At 38.2% G+C, this 21,802-nt stretch overlaps 4 protein-coding genes across 5 annotated transcripts; 2 read left to right on the top strand and 2 right to left on the bottom strand.

The window, feature by feature from the left end:
* Positions 1-197: 197 nt before the first annotated feature.
* On the bottom strand, positions 198-3,687 carry LOC133719762 (protein NRT1/ PTR FAMILY 8.2-like). 2 transcript variants are annotated; one of them, XM_062145934.1, is made up of 5 exons: positions 3,489-3,687; positions 2,522-2,674; positions 2,206-2,423; positions 1,403-1,953; positions 198-1,244 (listed from the first exon to the last, which is right to left on the bottom strand). In XM_062145934.1, the coding sequence occupies exons 2-5, from the start codon at positions 2,628-2,630 to the stop codon at positions 431-433; spliced, it is 1,692 nt and encodes a 563-aa protein (XP_062001918.1). In that variant the 5' UTR covers positions 2,631-2,674; positions 3,489-3,687; the 3' UTR covers positions 198-430. The 2 variants fall into 2 exon arrangements, with proteins under 2 accessions (XP_062001918.1, XP_062001919.1); XM_062145935.1 differs by lacking the exon at positions 3,489-3,687 and having other exon boundaries at positions 2,522-2,812.
* A 3,784-nt stretch (positions 3,688-7,471) lies between these two features.
* LOC133719763 (protein NRT1/ PTR FAMILY 8.1-like) lies at positions 7,472-10,046 on the bottom strand. The gene is made up of 4 exons (XM_062145936.1): positions 9,941-10,046; positions 9,646-9,863; positions 8,932-9,485; positions 7,472-8,306 (listed from the first exon to the last, which is right to left on the bottom strand). Exons 1-4 carry the CDS (start codon positions 10,044-10,046, stop codon positions 7,472-7,474), a joined length of 1,713 nt encoding a protein of 570 aa, XP_062001920.1.
* A 4,260-nt stretch (positions 10,047-14,306) lies between these two features.
* On the top strand, positions 14,307-17,991 carry LOC133722036 (laccase-4-like). The gene is made up of 6 exons (XM_062148838.1): positions 14,307-14,514; positions 15,179-15,330; positions 15,414-15,658; positions 15,930-16,061; positions 16,170-17,105; positions 17,333-17,991. The coding sequence occupies exons 1-6, from the start codon at positions 14,425-14,427 to the stop codon at positions 17,461-17,463; spliced, it is 1,686 nt and encodes a 561-aa protein (XP_062004822.1). The 5' UTR covers positions 14,307-14,424; the 3' UTR covers positions 17,464-17,991.
* A 344-nt stretch (positions 17,992-18,335) lies between these two features.
* LOC133721955 (transcription factor DIVARICATA-like) lies at positions 18,336-20,733 on the top strand. Its single transcript, XM_062148733.1, has 2 exons — positions 18,336-19,393; positions 19,830-20,733. Exons 1-2 carry the CDS (start codon positions 18,966-18,968, stop codon positions 20,332-20,334), a joined length of 933 nt encoding a protein of 310 aa, XP_062004717.1. The 5' UTR covers positions 18,336-18,965; the 3' UTR covers positions 20,335-20,733.
* The last annotated feature ends 1,069 nt before the right edge of the window (positions 20,734-21,802 follow it).

The following is a 21,802-nucleotide window of genomic DNA, read 5'->3' as shown; positions in this document are numbered from 1 at the left end:
GCAATGCCTGATCTGTTTTCTCACAAGTCAGATCTCAGAACAGGCGTGAGGGGTAAGAGATTTCTCTGAAAATAGGGTTCTTCTCAAAGGGATTGAAGGGGTCTACTTGACTTGACCATACATGGCCAAGAAAACTAGGGCATGTACCTATAATGCAACAGTGATACAGAACAAAGAAAAATGCAGGTTTTGGACAGTTCTCTCAACCTTAACAATGATTACTGTGCATGAAATCAAACAGAATAGAAATTGAGACAATTAACAAACACCCATAATCTATTTCGACAATTAACAAACACCCATAATCTATTTCGAAATTAACACACAAACCCCTAACCATATTTTTCAGTAGCAAACCTTAAATGACAGAAAGACAAACTACAATAGCAGATTCACAGGCTCCAGTCCTCCTCTTGTGCCTTGTATTGGGTCAGCGATCCACTGTTTTCTTGTATGTATACCACTTAGCAATGAGGAGATACACAAGGAAGTTAATGATGCTGAGAATGGTCAACAGCCAGTAAAAATAGTCAAGATGTCCCCTGTTCAAGTTATCTGGAATCCAACCAAGCTTCCCATTCCTTGTGGTAACTTTAGTTACGATGGTAACAAGCAGAGTGCTGAGGTAATTTCCCAATGAAATAGTTGTAAGTGAGAGTGCAGAGCACAAGCTTCTCATAGCATCAGGTGCCTGGTCATAGAAAAATTCTAACTGTCCAATGAATGTGAAAACCTCTGCACACCCAATAAGGAAGTACTGTGGAACTTGCCAAAAGATTGACATGGGAATGTATTCACGGTCATAATAATTGTTTTTATGCACAATCCCGAGCCGAACAACCTCCAAGATCCCAGCAACAACCATGGAAAACACGGATATGAGAAGGCCAATGCCCATTCTTTGTAGCTGGGTGAAACCTCGTGGATGACCAGTGAACTTTCTTGCAAATGGGACAATGACTAGGTCATATATAGGAGCCCAGATGAGAACACTCACTGTGTCAAAGAGGGAGAGAGATGCCGATGGAATCTTGAATTTGGGGCCCATATGTTGATCCAGTGTGTTGCCTTGCAAAACAAACATTGTGCTCATTTGACTGTAAACTGCAGCAAAGACTATCCCAGATGCCCATATTGGAAGCAACCGGATGATGGCCTTGAGCTCCTCTACTTGAGTAACTGTGCAGACTTTCCATGGGTTTTCCAAGCTCTTCAGGTCCTCCACAGCAGCCTTATCAAAGAACCTGAAATTTGACACCATAAGAGGCTTAAATCGCTTGGTCAATGAAACTAGTATCTGAGAACAGAAACAACTGATAGTTTTTTGTAACCAATAATTGGATTTGATATTTCTACATTATTTGAAGTAGCTCACTGAACTCTAGTTTTGAGTACCACTTACCTTAACTTGTCTGTGTGCTCAAGCTTGCGGCTTCCTTGGATATTACTCTCAGCATCTCTTGTTTCATAAAGAAGAGACTTGTCATCCGGGACTTTTACATTGAATTTCCTGCAGGATGCAACAATGACCTGAATAATCCTTGTGAGGGGACTCCCTCCAGGTTTCTGAAGTCGGTACAATGGGCTACCAAAGAAAAAGAACACAACTGCTATGACCATTGCAACTGCTGGGATCCCAAAACCCCAGTTCCATCCCACATTCATTTGTATATAGACCAAAACCGAGGAAGCAATAAGTGCACCAACATTGATTGACATGTAAAACCAATTGAAGAAAGAGCTCTTCTTTTCCTTCTCAGTATCGTCTGTTTCATCAAATTGATCAGCACCGAAAGATGAAACGCACGGCTTGATTCCACCAGTACCAAGTGCAATCATGTACAGAGCTCCAAAGCAGACTGCTTTTTGTGATGCAGTTGCGTGGCAACCAGAGCTGTCGCATGATGGCTTTAGTCCATTGATAGATGCTGTCAGAGACAAGAATGCCATCCCCTGGACAAAAACTCTAGAGTCTTCAATATATTTTTAAAGTTCAGTCTTTTGGAAAACATAAAAAACAACAATTTCACCAAGAAAAATTTGATCAGAACTTCTTGGAGCAAAAGAAGAAAAAGACCAAAAAATCAGTATATTGGACAAGATACAGATTGAATTACAATCTTGATGTTGTTTCAAATAACCTGATCACTAAAACATATGTGTTAAAGGCCACTTCAAGAGGAGTATTGTGCGGATAAAACTTACAAGAGCATATATAATCGAGAAAATGGCAATCGTCCAATATCTTCCCAAATATGCATCAGCTAGGAAGGCTCCTAACAGTGGTGTGGCATAGCAAGTTCCCGACCAATTAGTGACACTCTTTGATGCCGCGGCATTTCCCATGCTGAGTTGTTTCTGAAGATAGTTCACCAGATTGGTACTCATTCCATAGTATGCCAATCTTTCACAGCATTCATTTCCTGCAACAGAATCATTTAGGGATCAAAATTGGAAAAAGGAAAAAACATGAAGGTCTCCAAAACCGACTGGATTCATAATATAACCAATAAAACCATACCAAGAATAAAGCGGCATGCCTTCCAATTGCCAGTCTTCCTCTTATTAGCAGGGTTTTTATGTATGTCCACAGTGCCATCATTTGTATATTCATCTTCCGCCAAAGCCATCTTCCAGGCCTTGTTTTGCTTGCTGTTTAAAACCGGAGAGTCACCTACAAAATCATCTTACATAAGAGCTAAGATAAGAGTGAATCATGACAATTTGAAAGTGAAAACATTGGCTGGGAGCCTAGGACATATCCAAACTCTTAGTGGGGTTGTTGAAAAGAGAATGAACTCAATTCTAGATTCTCAAAAATGCATATTTCACTCAGCATTGGACCAATTGGTGCCAACCTTACAAACCATCTGTCTTATCTTTTCAAATCCCTTTCATGACAAGTGTAGTTCAAGCAGCTTGTACATAGAGCACTTGTATTTGAAAAAACAAGGGCTCAAAAAACTGGCATACATATGTTCATATGTCATATGTCATATGTCAACATTAAAAAAATAAACAGAAGCTGAGTAAAGCATATAGGCATTGCGTTATCATTACGAAAGTCACCATCTGTATGAATAAAAAAAGGGTTGCTCAATGTAAAAAGATGAAACTCGAAAACCCATCATCGTATTCTTTAGAACAGAGTAAGAGCACAGAGGAAGTCAAAGCCTCAAACTTTAATTCTGAATTCAAGGAGAAAAAAACAAAAACCCAATTAACATATTAATAACATTGATTGCGCTTGCAGAGTTTACATAAAAAAAGGAATGGAAAAGCAAGCACTCTGATTCAGGGTTATTCTAGAGCGATACAGAGCAAGTTCGAAAAAATCCACCATTCTTAATCCAAGAAATTATACATGCTTGACATGAATGGAATAGTACTGAGAGGAAAAGAGAAGAAAAGACTGAATCTGTTTTGTGGTATATATCTGAACAAGTGATCGATATTAGTACTCATCGAGTTGCAGACAGAACACATACCTGTGAAGGTGAAGTTTGGAGTGAAAGATGAAAAGGGCGATTAAAAGACTGAATCTTTATGCGGTTGATGAATGGAGATTAGGGCTATTAATGAATTTTGTTGGGACTTAGAATCAGAGCAAAAGGAGGAAGAGCCCGGTTCCTGCTCGGACTCGCAAAGAACGAACCACGAAAATATGTGGAAATAGAATCAGAGAGGATCTTGTACTCCATTTTAAGTCTTAACACGTCGTAATAATTATATTTACGAGCATGAGACTATGCGAGAATGACAACCGTTGATGAGTGTGCATATTTATTATGAGCGATTGGCGTAGCTCTTTTACGATAGGACTCTTGCAAGCAAGCTGTACACTTTATATAAAAACTACATTTTCATTAATCATCGATTGATATAAAATACCTATTATTTGAAGAAGAAAAATTTAACTATTACTATGGTCCAAATTAAAATCTTACTAATGAGGTTGCTTGAAAGATGCTTTCATGATTTCTCTTTTTGCTTAGAAGACTCGAATTGTGTTAATAAAATGTGTTGATATGGACGTGTCCCAAAGAGTGATGTGTAATTATTTGAGGGGTTTGTGGTATACCAACGTCACAACTTTAGTACTACAAATGCAATTAAAACATAAACTACGTGTTTATATACAAAACCAAATAAATTTATCATTTCATCTCAGAAAGGCAATATTATTTAGTGTACAATTCAGAAGACTTTGCCTTTTTTAGAGAATGTGTGTGATTTTGAAATTGAAACAGATGATTAAGTCATATCCCAATGCGTTCAGGATCTCTTTGTAGGTTTATCGTGTCCCCGGACTCCTTGCAAAGTTCATTTATATAAAAAACCAAAGAAATTGACCATTTGATTTTAGACAGGTAAATCTTATTTATTATATTCGGCAAAAGTTGAAGCCACAGACCTAGTGCTCTGCTAGGGTTATCGTTGGCCTCCTCCATCGACAAAATTCTCAAACCTTCCAAACCTCTTTGGTCATGGCCATTGCTAGCCTTGTGGCTACCTCTCTATTTCTTCTTGCTGTTTTCGATCTGGCACTAGGTGTTCCGCCTTGGATGGGGATGTCTGGGGGTGCTGGTTGGGCTATGGCTGATCTGAAGCCGAGCTCCAAGGGAGTGGAGCTATATTGGTTTAAGGCGGATCGGCGAGTCTGGATCGTGGTCGACCGGTTGGCATCGGTTTGGATCTTAGATCGCGGCCGCCTTGGTGTGGGTTCCCTGGGGTTGCTGTTTGGGATGGTAGGTTTGATGTTTGGGTGTCTGATCTGAGCTGTGCTATGATGGTGTGGTTCTGGTAGGGTTTGTATTAGATCGGCGTGACTGGGTTGTGGATCGGGGTCGTCTGACTTCCGACGGTGGTAGGGAGCCTGGAGTGATGGATTGGAGGCAGCAGTCGCAGCACTGGTGTCCCCTTCTTGTTACCGTGTTGGGCGACAGCGAAGTTGGCTGCACTGGTGGCTATGGTATTCAGGTTTCCCGATCTGAGTGGTGGCGTCGTGATAACGATGGGGAGCATGGAGGCAAGACCAGCGATGGTTTGTGGCGGACTGGTGGTGCGGCTCGTGATGTCGGCGTTGCTATAGGGGATGCGGGCCTTGGTTTGGATTCGACGTCTGGTGGTGATGACTGGGGCGAGGTGGCTATTGATGACGGAGTCGGAAATGGCTGCATGGACGGGCAAGATGGATGTGGAGGTGGTGGTTGGTGCGGCGGCAACGCCGTTGTCTCCATTGCTCCACTCAAACTGTGGATGGACTGGGCCCCTTGGGCCTTTGAATGCTTTGTGGGCTTTTTTCTTGGGCTCACTGGATTAGGGAGCGGGAATCCACCTTTGTTGTGGGTTAGAATGGAATGGGTCTTTATGACCCATAGTATTGTTTAATTTTTGTTTGGGTCGCAAAAACCAGTGCCTTAGTTGTTTCCCTTTTATGTCTGCTTCGAGGTTTCTTGGTTTTTGTTAGAATAATGGTGCGTGGATTTCCTAAAAGGTGGGTGTACTCGGGATTTTTTGGGATTTTATTCTTCTAGAATAGGGTTTCTTGAGGTTCTAAGGAACGATTGCTTTCTGTCGACCCCATAGGGGTGTTTCGTTTTTGTACTGCTTGCTGAATCTAATGAAAGGGCTGACCTATTTTCTCTCAAAAAAAAAAAATCTTATTTATTATACAACTCGAAAGATTCTGTCTTTTTTAGAGAATGTGTATGATATTGAAATAGAAACAGATGATTATATTATATCCCAATATGTCTTTGTAGGTTCACCATGTACCTGGACTCCTTCCCGCAATTATTATCGAAAACTCCATTTTCTTGGCAAAAATGAAAAACATAGAGATCCCACTTGACACCCCAGTCCAGATATATATATATATATATATATATATATATATATGAAAATACAACTTCTAATTCTTTTTTGTCATGAGAAAGTACTAAAGAAATAATAACCGAGATTCCAAATAATCATCTACAAATTTGTTTATCGCTTACTGTGGCTCCCTAACTACATCTACAAATATGTTAATAACTTATTTGTTGAAAATAATTAAGATGATTTCAACAAACCAAGACAAAAATTTTAGCAACCATCTGATTACTTATTCTATTGTATTCATTTTATAGTTTGCTATTCATATTATTGGAACCTTTCATTTTCTTTGACTACCCTTTAAACATAATTTCTACAAAAATCAACTAAGATCAAAAGTATTTAACCATTGAACGAACAATTCGAGCACAATAGTCTATATACTCCGTGACGAAAAATAAAATGATGAAATACCAACACATCATATGGTACACATACTTAAGATCCCTTGCAGCATGGGGTACTCTTTCTAAAGTCGATGTTGCAACCGTGCAAGATTTATCTGTTGGGTTTGGTGCCTATCCCTCCTTGGTGGAGATATTTTGCATGGCATGAATGCATGGTATTAATTGTTTGTGCATTCAAGGTGACAACTTATGCATGGAAAATTGGTGCATGGTCAAGTGCATGCATTGGGTATAAATGCATGGTCAAGTTGATGCATTGGGAATAAATGCATGGTTAAATTCATGTATTGACCTTTTAGTCTTCCTAGGGAGTTAATGTGAGAGATGAGTGGTTGATTCATGAATGAGCATTGATGAAGTGAGTCTAGAGACTTCTATCAATGGTATAAATAGATGAAGCTTGTGTGGAGGCAAAAAGGGAGAGGTTAAGGAGCAACTCCAAGGGTCTTCAAGATGTAGAAGATAGGGGGAGTTGTGTTCAAGGGCGTGTATAGCTCTTGGGGTAGAGTGATCTTCTAGGTTGAGAGACGGTGTACAAGGGGTATCTTTTTGGATACAAGGGCTCGGGTTGGATATAAACTTGAGTGCTCGAGTTGTGCATAAACTTGAGTGGTGTATCTTGTACTCGTGTAATTCTCTCATAGTGAAGATGAAAACTCTCCGAGGATGTAGGCATGGTTTTTTGGCCGAACGTCGTTAAAACTTGTTGTCTTCTTTGCTTGGTTGTTTCTTCTTTCCATCTCTACTTCTAGTACTTGCATGGCGGGGGATTAATTTCCCAACAACGGGGGATTAATTTCCCTAACATTATCCTCCACTTCAGAAACACATCAATACTTCTATCCTCCTCTCTCTAATGCATGTTGATATCATTGAATCATCAACATTGCTAATTCTTCTATTCGATCAACCACCTTTAAAAAATCCAACTGAAAAAATATTTGAGAGGCAGCTTCTTGAAGGTCAAAATCATAAGTACATAACAGGAGACATTTTCTAGTGTGTGATCTCATTAGCCTTGACTAGTGAAAAACTTCATCAAAGGATAACTAAATCGGAATGTCACATTTGGTGAGCCATGTCAATCCTAGTATGACATTTCATAAAAAAAAAAAATACAACATAACTATCAAAATGGATCCTTTGCTTTAGAAAGAAATGAAGCTTCAAGTACTATTTGCTTTAGCTCAATGACTAGGAACCACTGCCCTCTTGTAAGTATACCATCTAGCAACCATAAGATAGAACCCCAAATTCAACACACTCAACACAGCTAAAAGCCAGAAGAAGTAGTCAAGGCGCCCATAATTCAAGTTATCTGGTATCCAACCAGCTTTGCCATTTCTTGTGCTCACGTTAGTCACAATGTTCACAAGAAATGTGCTCAAATAGCTCCCTAACGCAGTCGTTATCAGCGCGAGAGCAGAACACAAGCTCCTCATGGCATCAGGAGCTTGCTCGTAGAAGAACTCCAGTTGCCCAATAAATGTGAAAACCTCAGCACACCCAATAATGAAGTACTGTGGCACTTGCCAAAAGATTGACATGGGGATGTGCTTGAGGTCATAGTAATTGTGCTTTTTCACCTCATTGAGTCTCACAAGCTCCAAAGTCCCAGCAGCCAACATTGCAAAGACTGAGATCACAAACCCAATTCCTATTCTTTGAAGTTGGGTGAACCCGTTTTTGTGGCCTGTGAATTTCCTAACAAATGGGACAATGACACCGTCGTAGACTGGAACCCAGAAGATGACGCTGATGGTGTCAAATAGGGAGAGCGAGGCGGAGGGGATTTCAAAGGAGGAGTTGCCTAGGTGAAGGTCCATTGTGTTTCCTTGGAGCACAAACAAGGTTCCCATTTGGCTGTATACCGCTGAGAATATAATGCCAGTGGCCCATATCGGTAGTAGCCTTATGAGGGACTTGAGCTCCTCAACTTGGGTCACTGTGCAGAGTCTCCATTCCATCACTGAGCCTTTGATTCTATCTGATTGAGTCTCAACTGCTGCCTTGTCCAAGAAACTAAAAACATAAAGAAAAAATCATTATGAGTCCACAAGTGCAGTTTGCAAAAGGCAAATTCCTTATAGAGTCTTCAAAATGCAGCATGCAAAGCAAAATTCACAGGCAATGGTAGTAGTATATGATGTTTCTTAGTGTAAAATGTCATTATTCAAATATAATTAGTGTACCATAAAAGTTTAAGCTCTTATGAAATGAATCAACAATGTATATCAAACTAACACTTACGAACCAGGCTAATAATATTTTTTCTAGAGGGTTAATGATCCAAATTGACCGCATTATTAATATTATATTCAAATTTTGTATGAGATGTAAAAACTGCAAATAGGCACATGTAGGTTAGTTGCCAAGGCCACCCTAGCCTAGATGCTATATACAATTTGTATCATATAAATTAACATCAACGCCTTAGGTGCAAAACCTCTGTGGAATCAAAGTTATGATATTTTCGAAAACCATTGGATTGATCTTAAAGCTTAAAGTTCAAGAAATTGCACGTGTTAACTATTAAGCAGACACTTAAATGTGCTAATTTTGAGCTAAAGAGAATCCAGAGTTATCTATCAAAAGCCACAAAGGACTCAAGGATGCTTTTGTCCTTGTTACAAGCTCACAAATTCACCTTAGTTGTTCTGTGTGATCAAGCTTGCGGCTTCCTTTAACCGCAGATTCCTCGTCTGCAGTCTCAAACAATAGAGACTTATCCCTAGGCACTTGTTCTTTATATTTCCTGAAGGATGCGACAACCACCTGGCAAATGCGAGTCAGGGGACTCCCACCAGGCCTCAGGTTACGATACAAGCGAGTACCAGAAAAGAAACTCACAACAGCAAGCGCCATAGCCACAGCAGGAATTCCAAATCCCCAACCCCATCCAACGTTTGTTTGTATCCAAACAAGCACAGAGGAAGCCACAAGTGCACCAATATTGATTGAGAAATAGAACCAATTGAAGAAAGAGCCCTTGTTCTTCTTCTCAGCCTCATCAGTGTCATCAAATTGGTCTGCCCCAAATGATGAGACACAAGGTTTTATGCCTCCAGTTCCAAGGGCTATGAGGTACAGTCCAGTGAAGAACACTCCTGCTTGGATCTGTGTTGGATTGCACACATTGTTTTTGTCACATAGTGGTTTTAGCCCTTGAATTGATGCTGATAATGTCAATAGTGTCATTCCCTGCAACAAATAAATGACTTTTCACGTCATATTTTACGATTTGAAATGTATTCAGTGGATTGTTTAATGTGTGCCTAGGTTTACAGTTTGGCAGCATAACATGTTAGTATCTAGTTAGAGACACATTTTCCTAGTTTGATGAACATACAAATAAACTTACAAAAACATAGATGATAGAGAAGGCAGCGATTGTGTAATATCTTCCAAGGTATGCATCAGCTAGAAATGCTCCAAGTAATGGTGTCACATAGCATGTGCCTGACCAATTTGTGACAGTATTAACAGCCTCAACATTCCTCTGGTTCATTTGGAATTTGAGGTAATTAACAAGATTGGTGTTAATACCATAGTAAGCCAATCTTTCACAGCATTCATTTCCTGATAATAGCCAAGGAATGTAAGTACTAAGCATCTGTTGTTCATCATATTTCAATGCCATAAATTCATTTACTTACCTAGAATGTAAGGACAAGCTTTCCATGTTCCTGTTTTGTTCTTCATGGCAGGCTGGTTACAATAATCAGTTGTTCCATCTTTCGTATAGACATCGTCTTCTGCCATTTCTGTGAGAGACAAGCTCATCTTCAAGTTCAAAAAAAAAATTTAGTGTACAATCGGCTTCTATATCACAATGTTTATTTAAATCTGGGTTCACTGTGAATGATATCTCATATATGGTAACCATCATGTGCACAAATCTGTGCATGGCACGCGATTCGAATGGATCAAACCTTAACTGCATTGCTAAATGTAACTCATAAATGTAGGTATAGTTGTGTCATTTTCGAGTGGTAGGATCAGAAATTGGACTGCTAAATGTCAATTTAAGATGCACCAATCTGCTGCAGCGTTACATCAATGCATGCTAACCACATTTGAGACTTGAAGTTTAGCCTTTGCTTTCATGGCACGCCTTCTTAGGAAGAGGACTTACTTGTTGCTATCTGTAGTAGTGGTAGTACTATTGGGCGTCAGTTGTAACTCGTATGCACTCGGTCAGAATTCAGAATAATGAGCATGTTCTGGGGCCAATAGATAAACTTACATGCAATGGAGCTAGGCCCAATATGCTTGTGTTGAACTTGATTCTATTTTTATCTGGCCCATAGATGTTGGTGAGTTGTGTTTGGGTGGCCCAAGAAGATGAATTCAATCTTGGTTGTTCCGGTTATTAAATGTTTTTAACAATTAAAGCTACAATTTCCGGTTATTACGATAACTAATCATATGTTGTCTATGACCTTTAGAATTCAAATACAAGTCACAAGAAACAGTTTCAATGGTAATTTTTTTTTTCCTTCCACTAATAACAGGGTCCTTGACCCATAATGTGGATCCTCTCTTATCGGAAATGGGAGTAGTAGTGTCATATGTGCCGCAGAAACTTTTTTTTGTTTGTCCTTGCCGGCATCAGCCTATTCGATGTATTTTATCTTTTTTCACTGTTAAGGAACAACAACTGAGCTTCTAGAATGTGGAGTGCAGGTGGGTTCCTTCACTCACCCTCATATATATTATATGGATCGGGGACTATTGTCATATATTTATATACTATTTATTACTTGTGGTACTACAATGATCACGAAACATATAGCTTCCTAACTTTAGAACTTTCCATGAAAACAGAAGTTCTCTGTTCTCTCTAATTGTGAAAGTTTAGCTTCAACATTTTCAGATGGAATTGTGCTTTCGGTTTCAATGAAAGGATAGAGATACTAATTCTCTTCTTACCTATTCTTTCTATTTTTGGTTGGCTCACTAATGTATGAGACCAGAAGTCAATTGATACAATTATGGTTATATGTTTAATTTTCTTATATATTAATGGCATGGTTTTGAAATTTTGTTCATGTTACTCAACCTACTTCCTTTCTTGTCTTGGACTAGCTAGGAATTTCCTAGTTACCTAGCACATCTGTATTTAAAATCATGCGACTAAATGAGGGGGTGCCAATGCTACGATTTACCCGTTTACGATACAATGAAGTCATATTTTATTCAAGGAAGTACGTGAACACTTTGAAGCCTTCAAACTCAATGCATACCTCCCATGAAGCCATGGTCATGACAAAGCTGCGTACAATAGTAACAACATTAAAAGGTCATAACTCAAAAGACAAAGAAAAGGGGAAGGGATTTTCTTAATGTTAATAAGTGGAAACTAGAATTATGTATATGATTAATATAATTTAGACTCGGTAATCTTGTGTACGCTTCATCAAGCAGCTGAAGCCAAGCTTTCCAGCAATGAACTAGCAATGCATGATAAAGACTAACTAGCTTCCAGCGAAGTTGACCATTATTATTGGCTCATGAAACACGCATGTGCTTGTGATTGATATATATATATAGTTATAGACTGATAGGGATTGTTAAGAGTGGAGAAAAATAGAACAAAAAAATTATGAAGTGAAAAATATATAGGAGGAGAATTAGATGGATGAGCTGGGGAAAGTTGATGAGGACTATCAGTACGTGATGAGAAAGGACTTACCCACTGTGGGTTTATTTAGTCTTGGCTTTCAAACAAAACTTGGTATTCAAACAAACTATGATGCCATGCTGTTGGGAGCTTCTATCTGATTTGTGACCTGAAAGCCATTTCCCAACCTTTCAATTATTTTGTTGTCTAAGCATCCTACTTGGATTCATACACGTACTAATTTTCCAACTCTACGGACCAACTACAAACCACACACCTGTACCAACTCATATTCATCGTATGTATGATGTATCTGGCTTTTTCGATCAATAATCTTATTATATACATGTTAAAATGAGGGTTGGCAGGAATGACAAGACACTAGCTTAAGTGAACCCCCACCTAAGTTCGAGTCCCAACATTCACAAGTCTCTCATTGGTAGGTTATTGAGTAGGAGAAATATCACAAATGATCACTGAGTTATGACCCATTCGACACTTAACTCACTGTATTTTCAACAATATTACTTAACTCACTCACTTTTACATCTGTCTTTCACTTAATTCACTGTTGTTAATTCTACCGTTAAAAACCATTAAAATTTAGGGTATATTTGTCTAAACACTAAAAAAATGCATTTCTAACTTTAAAAATTGAGGGTATATATATTTTTTTAAATTATATTTAAATTAAAATAAAATCCTTTTTTATTAAAAATTCCAGAAATTGAAAAAAAATTGAAAAAAAAAATTGATAAATTTAGAATTTTTTTTAAGTTAAAAATGTATTTTTAAGCGTTTTGACAAATATACCCTCAATTTTAACGGCTTCTAACGGTAGAATTAACGGCAGTGAGTTAAGTGAAAGACAGATGTAAAAATGAGTGAGTTAAATGATATTGTTGAAAATACAGTGAGTTAAGTGTCGAATAAGTCATAACTCAGTGACTATTTGTGATTTTTTGCCTATTGAGTATTGGGGTTCTACATGACCCATGTAATGTTGGTGAAAGTGTCAGCTTCCAAAGATTCTAGGTCATTACGAGGCCTAACTGTTGGATGCTTGCGGGCTTTTAAGATGGAAAACCTTGGGTTAGTGGACCTTGACTACTCTCACATGGTAATCGACGTTGAATCCAGATGTTAGTTGGGTTCCTGCGAGTCACAGATGATTCATAATTTTTTTGGACTGGTGGGCTGCCTTCCCTCCGGTCCAAAAAATAAAAAAAAATCTTACCATGTATATATGATTCCAAACTGTTAGAGTTAATTAAGTAAACTTTTAAGGGAAGTTACCTTGCGTACACTAACTTTATATATAATTATATATAGGTGCACACTCGTTTTCTGCAAGAACTCAGAAGCGTCCACATATCGACATCACTAGGAAAATGAACAGGTTCTATTCATATTGATGTAAACTCCTAAACATAAGGATTGATGTCTCTCTTTCCCTTGAATTGTAATCGGTGGGTGTTTTTTCAATTCAAATAAACTTTTATCGAGAAGCTAATCTCACCCCATATTCAGTAAATTTGAATTGAAAGATCAATATAAACTCCAAAACATGATCGATCATGAGTGTTTTCGAGAAAGTCCGATGATTAAGATGAACATGACGTAGTACCTTTTTCAACTTTTGAACTTTTTTTGCTTTTTACTTTTCCCACTCTTTGTGGTTTGAGGATCATATCTGTACAATTGTACTTCTCCTGTGTTAACGAACGTCTTTACTTAGTGAAAGGTGATGTTAACTGTACAGGAGAGAAATAAATTTAATTAGTATAGATATTTCAAAATTATGTACACGTACATATCTAACTATCTTCTTAATTTGGTTAAACCCTGTAACAAAGTTTAACCTAGCTAGCCAGTTTTCTGTTTATTTCTTTATAGTTTATACTTTGAATGGTTAATGATCAGTACGTAAATGCACAGTATCATCCAAATTAAGAAAATTAAAACTAGTGAATTTAAACATATAGTGGAAGCATCCTTTGCCCTACCAGCTGTTGTCTAAAAGCTCTGAGAGAAAGATTTTAAGCTGCATTAGTTAATTATTTAACTAGCGAATGGGAGACATAATTAATTGATTCTCTCAACTTGAACTAAGAAAATCCATCCAAATAACCAAAATTGTAAAAAAAATATTGACACCTGATAAGAGAGCATTTAATGATGGAGCTAATTATATGTAAATTGTTGTTTACCAAAAATATACAGCTACAGTGGTCAATTAAGAACTTTATGTAATATGTAAGAAATCAAGGGAAAACACCTTGGTTAGGCTGATGAAATCTTGTTTTTAAAGAATGCCATTGTGCCCACCTAACCTAAGAAAAACGACTTGGCAGCAATGCCTCTCGTCACCTTATATAAGCAATTGCGCTGGCCAGTCACCATGAATATATAGCAACAACGCAAACAAAACGAAGACCAGAAATATTTTATCTGTAGTACTACTACTACTGGTACTACTGCACAGAGAAGCAGGACGATTAGAATTCCTCTATTAAAATGGCATTGTGGATTCGAGTGCTTCTACTTCTCTTGGCTTGCCTTCTTCCAGCTTTGGTTGAGAGCAGGGTTCGACACTACAAGTTTAATGTAAGTACTCCTCTTTTTTTCTTTTTCTTTTTTTTCAAATAGTTAATATCAAAGGTTTTCATGACATCTAGCTAGAGATGGGTGGTCTTGACGTTAATGAAGAACTCTTTTTGATTGAATGTTCGAGTACTTTTGCATGACTAAAATGACAATGACAAATGTTTAATTGCACATTATGATGATATATATATATATGTAGATCGATAACTTTTTTTTTTTAGAATTTTTTTTGTATTCTAAAAAAAAATCAGTATTCTTCGATCGGTGCAGTGATATTTATTATTTGGAAAACACTCGTAGAAAAAGTGTAGAACGTCAACTTTCGTTCCATGACTGCGAATAACATTCTCATCAATTCATGGCATGAATGTTTGCCATAGATTTCAGATGAAACCACAGTATCTATAATCACAGACATGGATTTCTTAAACTAAAAGCTAGTTAAGAGGGTGGTGTGCCTAATTATTGCAAAGCTGAAAATATATATGGTTTTTGTTTTGTTAATTTAAAAATAGTGGAGTAAAAGTTAAAAGTGCATGGAAGGTACACCCTTAAAACCTAAAAGGCACACCTTCGATCATTTTCTACCAAATGACAGTATTTCTTACTCTACTTTGTAATGTAGAGTACCATTGACTTTTCCATCTTTTGTTACCGTGCGCAGGTGGTGCTGAAAAACACTACCAGACTATGCTCCACCAAGCCAATTGTAACCATCAACGGTCGTTTCCCAGGGCCAACTCTCTATGCCAGGGAAGACGACACCGTTCTTGTCAAAGTCACCAACCATGTCAAGTACAATGTTTCCATTCACTGGTGAGAACTCATAGCATTTATCCCTCTAAATCACTTTTAATTGAAGCTTCTAGTTAATTTCCGACTTACCTTTTTTCCGGCAGGCATGGTATCCGGCAACTCCGGACCGGTTGGGCAGATGGACCAGCATACATCACACAATGCCCTATTCCTCAAGGCCAAAGCTATGTATACAACTTCACCATCACAGGCCAAAGAGGCACACTTCTTTGGCATGCGCATATTCTCTGGCTTAGGGCCACAGTCCATGGTGCTCTTGTCATTTTGCCCAAGCGTGGTGTGCCCTATCCTTTCCCGACACCCCACAAGGAAGTTCCTGTTGTATTGGGTAAAGATTCTTCTTTACTATTTCCGATCTCAATCTATACTTTTTTTGAGAGATCGTTGGCTATCGAAAACAATGGCCATTCCAAAAACGTATTTCCGACCGATTTTTTGTTGTTGTTGGAAATAAAGCTATTTCAGACCAAAAGTAACTTCCGTCAGAAAAAATTAATCGGAAAAGACCATTCTTTTTGTAGTGTCCATTTCAAACAGTAGCATATTAATTCCAAGTTATGCTGGGCTAAATTTAGTACAAAAATGTGTGCAAATTTCAGGTGAATGGTGGAAATCAGATACTGAAGCAGTGGTTAATGAAGCTCTCAAAGGCGGTGTAGCACCTAACGTGTCAGATGCTCACACTATTAACGGTCATCCAGGCTTTGTCGCTCCAAATTGTAGCACACAGGGTACTCAGATTTTGCTTAATATAACATTCATTTAAAACAAAAAGACCAATAATCTGACATGTTATGTTACAAAACGTACTGATAGCTAATATATGCTATGAAATGCAGGCGGCTTCAAGTTGTCTGTGGAAAGTGGCAAGACCTACTTGCTCCGCATCATCAATGCTGCGCTCAATGAAGAGCTCTTCTTCAAAATTGCCGGACACAAGTTGACGGTAGTGGAAGTCGATGCCACCTATGTAAAACCCTTCAAAATTGACACCATAGTGATTGCCCCTGGACAAACCACCAATGCCCTCATCACCGCAAACCAAAACTCTGGCAAGTACTTGGTTGCCGCCTCCCCATTCATGGACACTCCCGTTGTTGCCGTAGACAACCTGACAGCCACGGCCACTCTGCACTATTCAGGCACACTTTCTAATTCGCCCACAACTCTCACTAGCCCACCTCCTCGAAACGCTACCCAAGTCGCCAACAGTTTTATCGACTCTCTCAGAAGCCTTAATACAAAGACCTTTCCTGCAAAAGTCCCCTTAAAAATTGACCACAGCCTTTTGTTCACAGTTAGTCTAGGGGTTAACCCATGTCCTAGTTGCAAAGCCGGTAATGGAAGCCGTGTGGTGGCCAGTGTTAACAACGTCACATTTGTTATGCCAACCACAGCTCTGCTTCAAGCACATTTTTTCAACACTAGTGGGGTTTTCACCTCTGATTTTCCTGCTAACCCACCAAATGCTTTCAATTTTTCTGGAGGTCTGCCAGCAAATTCAAGTTTGGCGACTACAAATGGGACAAAGGTTTATAGGTTGGCTTATAACTCGACTGTTCAACTTGTTTTGCAAGACACTGGGATTATAGCCCCTGAGAACCACCCAGTACATTTGCATGGCTTCAATTTCTTTGTGGTTGGCAAGGGACTTGGAAATTACAACCCCAAGACGGATCCTAAGAACTTTAATCTTGTTGATCCTGTTGAAAGGAACACAATTGGTGTTCCATCTGGTGGTTGGGTAGCCATCCGATTTCTCGCAGATAATCCAGGTAATTAAGCTTTTATCACATTTTAGCAAAAATTACTAAATGCGTCATGTATCCGCAATTTATATTATTTTACGTGATAAGACACATCTTAGTGCATTGTATGAGAGAAATTTTAGACATAACGGCCTCAAACAAAATTCCTTACACATTTTGGAACAATTTTTAGTTGCTTATATATAACTTTTACTCTTAATTTCTTACATTTATGTACTTATATCATTTTTCAGGTGTTTGGTTCATGCATTGCCATTTAGAAGTGCACACAACATGGGGGCTTAAGATGGCATTTTTGGTGGACAATGGTAAAGGACCAAATCAATCACTTCTACCTCCTCCAAAGGATCTTCCAACTTGTTAAGTCTCTAGCCAAAAGAACATTAGTGTTGCAATTAAGTAGAGTGAACTAACCAAAAAGAAAGTGTGCGGACTCAAACCCTCAAAGGCACATATGATCGAGAAGAACAAAAGAGAGGATGAATAAACAAATGCTATATATTTCATGAATTCAAATTGTTGCTTGAGTAAATGAAAAAATTTTGCTCAAGAAACTTTGAATAAAGTTTTGGTTGTTGGGAATTTTCAAAAAGTTATAATTTTTTTCAATAATTATATGTATTGGTCTTGGCTGTGCAAGCCTTTTTCATAATATTGTAAAGTTGTGATCGATGGATCTTTAATTTCTTTGCCTAAGCTGACTTGCGATCCTTGTTACTAAACTTGGATGCTCGATCATGAGCTAGTGAAAGTCTTGGGAGGTTCTATACTTATGTGTCAGTTTGTATTCGGGGTTTAATTTACCAGTACCCCTAAAACTTGAAATACATTCTGCCTTCTTGTGTAATTTGAAATGATCCAAATAAAACTTTGGGGTTACCTCTGTGATGAAGATTGAAGCATTTAGAAATATGGTTATATTTGCAAAGATGAGATCTATATAGCCCCAAGTAATATCCGACATTAGTTACAGATTTGGGCTAATCTAAGGGTTAGATTCGGTTTCAACTAAGGCCCAAAACGTCGGTTACCGAGAAGAAACCAGGCCCTGACAAACTTTTGCCTCCCTTGGCTTTATATGCAATTACGCAAATACCCACATCGACTTTGGGTCGCCAATGAGCGAATCACAGGCTGTCGATTTCATGTCCCACACTTTGTTTTGGTTGGGCATCTCTCTCTCTCTCTCTCTCTCCAAACACCATACCCACCAATCACAACTCAACAACTTTGACCTCTCCTTTTCACTCTCTTCCCTCTACTTGTTTCTGTTCCATAGATCCCTGTCCCTCAACTCAATCACTACAAAGAGAAAGAGCTACCTCTGCTATTCACCGCTTTCACGCTCTTCCTTCACCCCCTATCAAACAAATCCCGCTTCTTCAGCTTTGCAACGCCACTTTTCTTTTATCTAGTTTCCTGTTTTGGGTCTGGTTTTCTTTTCTTGGGTTTGCATAAACTTTCAGTTTTCTGTTAAAAAAATCTTACTTCCCCTGAAACTTGATCTGTTTTTTTTTTTTTTTTTCCTTTTTGTGATCTTTGTGCCTTTGAATCTGATATGGGGTTTTAGGGTTTGTCCTTGATAATCCAAGATCTAATCTTTTCAAATTGCTTATCGAACTTCCCCCTTGTTTTGGAAAGTTTGCCCCTTTTTTAGATTCTCAACTTATGCTTGTTTCAAAAGCACACTGAGATTCCCTTTCAAATGCTACTCTTTCTTGATTAAGAAACTTCCACTTCTCTGCATTTCCTATCTGGGTTTTCTCTCTCTTTGAGCTATATATATCAAAGAGAGAGAACAAAGTTACTCCATTACTTTCCTTAATTTCCTATGCGTTTCAACCGAACACTTCTATAAGAACCAACATGTATAGGGGAATTGAAGTTCTATCTCCAGCCTCCTATCTCCAAACCTCAAATTGGTTGTTTCAAGAAAGCAAAGGTGCCGAGTGGACCGCAGAAGAGAACAAGCGATTCGAAAATGCTCTTGCTCTGTATGATAAGGACACCCCCGATCGATGGCACAAGGTGGCTTCTTGGATCCCTGGAAAGACCGTAGGCGATGTGATCAAGCAGTACAAGGAGTTGGAAGAAGATGTGAGTGATATTGAGGCTGGTCTTATCCCAATTCCTGGGTATTCTAGTAATAATTCTTTCACATTGGAGTGGGCTGACGATCAAGGCTTCGATGGATTGAAGCAATATTATAGTGTTGGTGGCAAGAGAGGCTCGTCGACTCGGCCGTCTGAGCAAGAAAGAAAGAAAGGTGTACCATGGACTGAAGAAGAGCACAGGTACTTACCTGATCAATACCTTTCTTTGAATATCAGGTCTGTTTGTCTTGGTCATTTTTTGAATGTTTGAAAGGAAAGTACTTTAAACTAATTAAAGCTCGGAGCTCGATTTTTCTTAGAACTGAACTTGTGTCAAACTTCTTTTCTAACTTGTTCATATGTATAGCTTAGAGTATAATCATGTCGAACAAACAAAAATGGTACTGAGAGCTTAGTGATGCGCGCTTAGTTTTTGGGTGTAAAAGTCTTGTTAGATAGCAAATTAGGTCTAATTAGTTCTTGCAATTTAATATACAGATGAACAGTCAGATGCACAGTACTATATTGTTTAGAAATGGGTTATTTACTATGAAGCCTTTTTTGGCTTGTGTCCTAGTGGAATAGTGGATCATTCTGCAGCTTTTAATGTAGTGTTATATGACAAACTGTACTGCAGGCAATTTCTGATGGGACTTAAAAAGTATGGTAAAGGTGACTGGAGAAATATCTCTAGAAATTTTGTGACCTCTCGGACACCTACTCAAGTAGCCAGTCATGCTCAAAAGTACTATATCAGGCAACTTACAGGAGGCAAAGACAAGAGAAGGTCTAGCATCCATGACATCACAACCGTTAACCTGTCAGATACCAAATCTGGATCACAAGAGAGTAATCAGAGTAATACTAAAAGTTCTCCGTCTCAAGATCATGATTCTGCAGTTGCGGTTCAGTCACAGCAACATGCAAAGGTGAGTAATAAGCAGCAATTTGACTGGAAAGTGTCGAATGAGGGACCGCAAATGGTCTTCAATTCAATGAATGGGAATGCAATCATTGGACCTTTCTTTGGGATTTCTTCACATGTTCCTAAGCTTGAGGAGCAAGATTTCTTCATTGGCAATACTTTTCATGGATCTCAGTTTGATCATCACAATGTGCGTTTTGAGATGCAATATCAGTGAAGCTATATCGCCTATATATCCATAGATTGGAGGTTGGAGTGCTAGAGGTATCATATTGCCAGTCTTAATTGAGTGAGATCTCGGATTGTTCGATGACTTCGATCTATCTACGCAGCTACCTTGTGCATGGCTTAATGCAAACAAGTTGATCTTATGGACTTTGATTGAGCAAGTCCCTAGTTTTTAGACTCTACAGAGAGAGCGCACTTAATTAGTGCATCTTGTGATTTGAGATAATTCAAATTCTGAAGTATTATCTAAAATAGGGAGGTTGTTTATATAAAACTTGAGCTTTTATCACTTGTGATGTTTTGGTTGTATGCTTAATATGTGTTTCAGATGGGGTTTTTGAGAATAGTCAGAACTGAGATGGTAATTTCAGATTGAGTTTTGCATAGATGTGTTTGCAAATATTTCTGTAGTTCCCTGCTCAAAGCAATTTTGAAGGTAGACAAAAATAAATGACAACTCTCCATGCAGCTTCTGGAATCTCCGACTTTAATATTTTCAATGTACAGTGAAGCTTCAGTGCAGAATAAATAGTACTGTACCTGTGTACCATTCAAATAAATAAAAAAACAAATGCAGTACAGAACCAGGAAAAATAAGGTTTATATAAGCATCTGACTGAACATAATTGGATTACAGTTTTGACAATCAAATCTTGACTCAAAGCTACGACCAAGGCCACTAAATCATGCATCTCATGGCTCATTCTTACTCTTTTTCCTCTTTGTTCTTTTTCATGAGGATTACTCTACTTTTTGTATTCTCATGTTTAACATTTTTATATATTCAGGGCGGAAGAAGATCCTCTAGCTAACATGTATAATCTTGGTTTTACCAAAAAAAAAAAAAAGTATAATCTTGGATTATTAACAGTAATTACTGATTACTTTTTTCAATAAAACTAATTAAAGAGCTTAGAGCCGTACAACCACACCACCCCAAAGTAAGAGGAAAGCCAAAATTGTCAGTGGAATAAGAGACTTGGATTTGCTTGACTATACTTATTGTATTGACCAAAGGAATAATCATGGATTAATGATTCTTAAGTACTATATGCCGAACTAGATATAAAGACCCTTCCAAAAGGCTATTATGGTGTTCGATCCATTAACCCCAACATATCTACTAAAGATGTACTCTTTGGAATTTTGTGGGATATCTAGCTATTATTAGGTATATGGTTTTATTATATATGTTAAACCATAAGTAATCACTTGTTTTTTGGTCAATAACTAATCACTCTTTTATGTATATTTTAGTTTTCTTTGAAGCTCAGAATGGGCGTTGGGTTCTTTGAAGGAACATTGACGCACTTTCATGACAAAAAGCATGTTGCCACGGTGAAATGCACTGCGGATGGAATGATCCAATTGCAACCCTGTAAGACTAGCCATCTATATATACAGATCTCACCTCACAATTTTTTTAATATATATTGAAAACCAAATTTTATATTAAG

The sequence above is a fragment of the Rosa rugosa genome, chromosome 7 (assembly GCF_958449725.1).
Source record: "Rosa rugosa chromosome 7, drRosRugo1.1, whole genome shotgun sequence".
Classification (NCBI taxonomy): Eukaryota; Viridiplantae; Streptophyta; class Magnoliopsida; order Rosales; family Rosaceae; genus Rosa; species Rosa rugosa.
The sequence above is the reverse complement of the archived record's forward strand: the minus strand, read 5'-3'. Positions and strand labels throughout refer to the sequence as shown.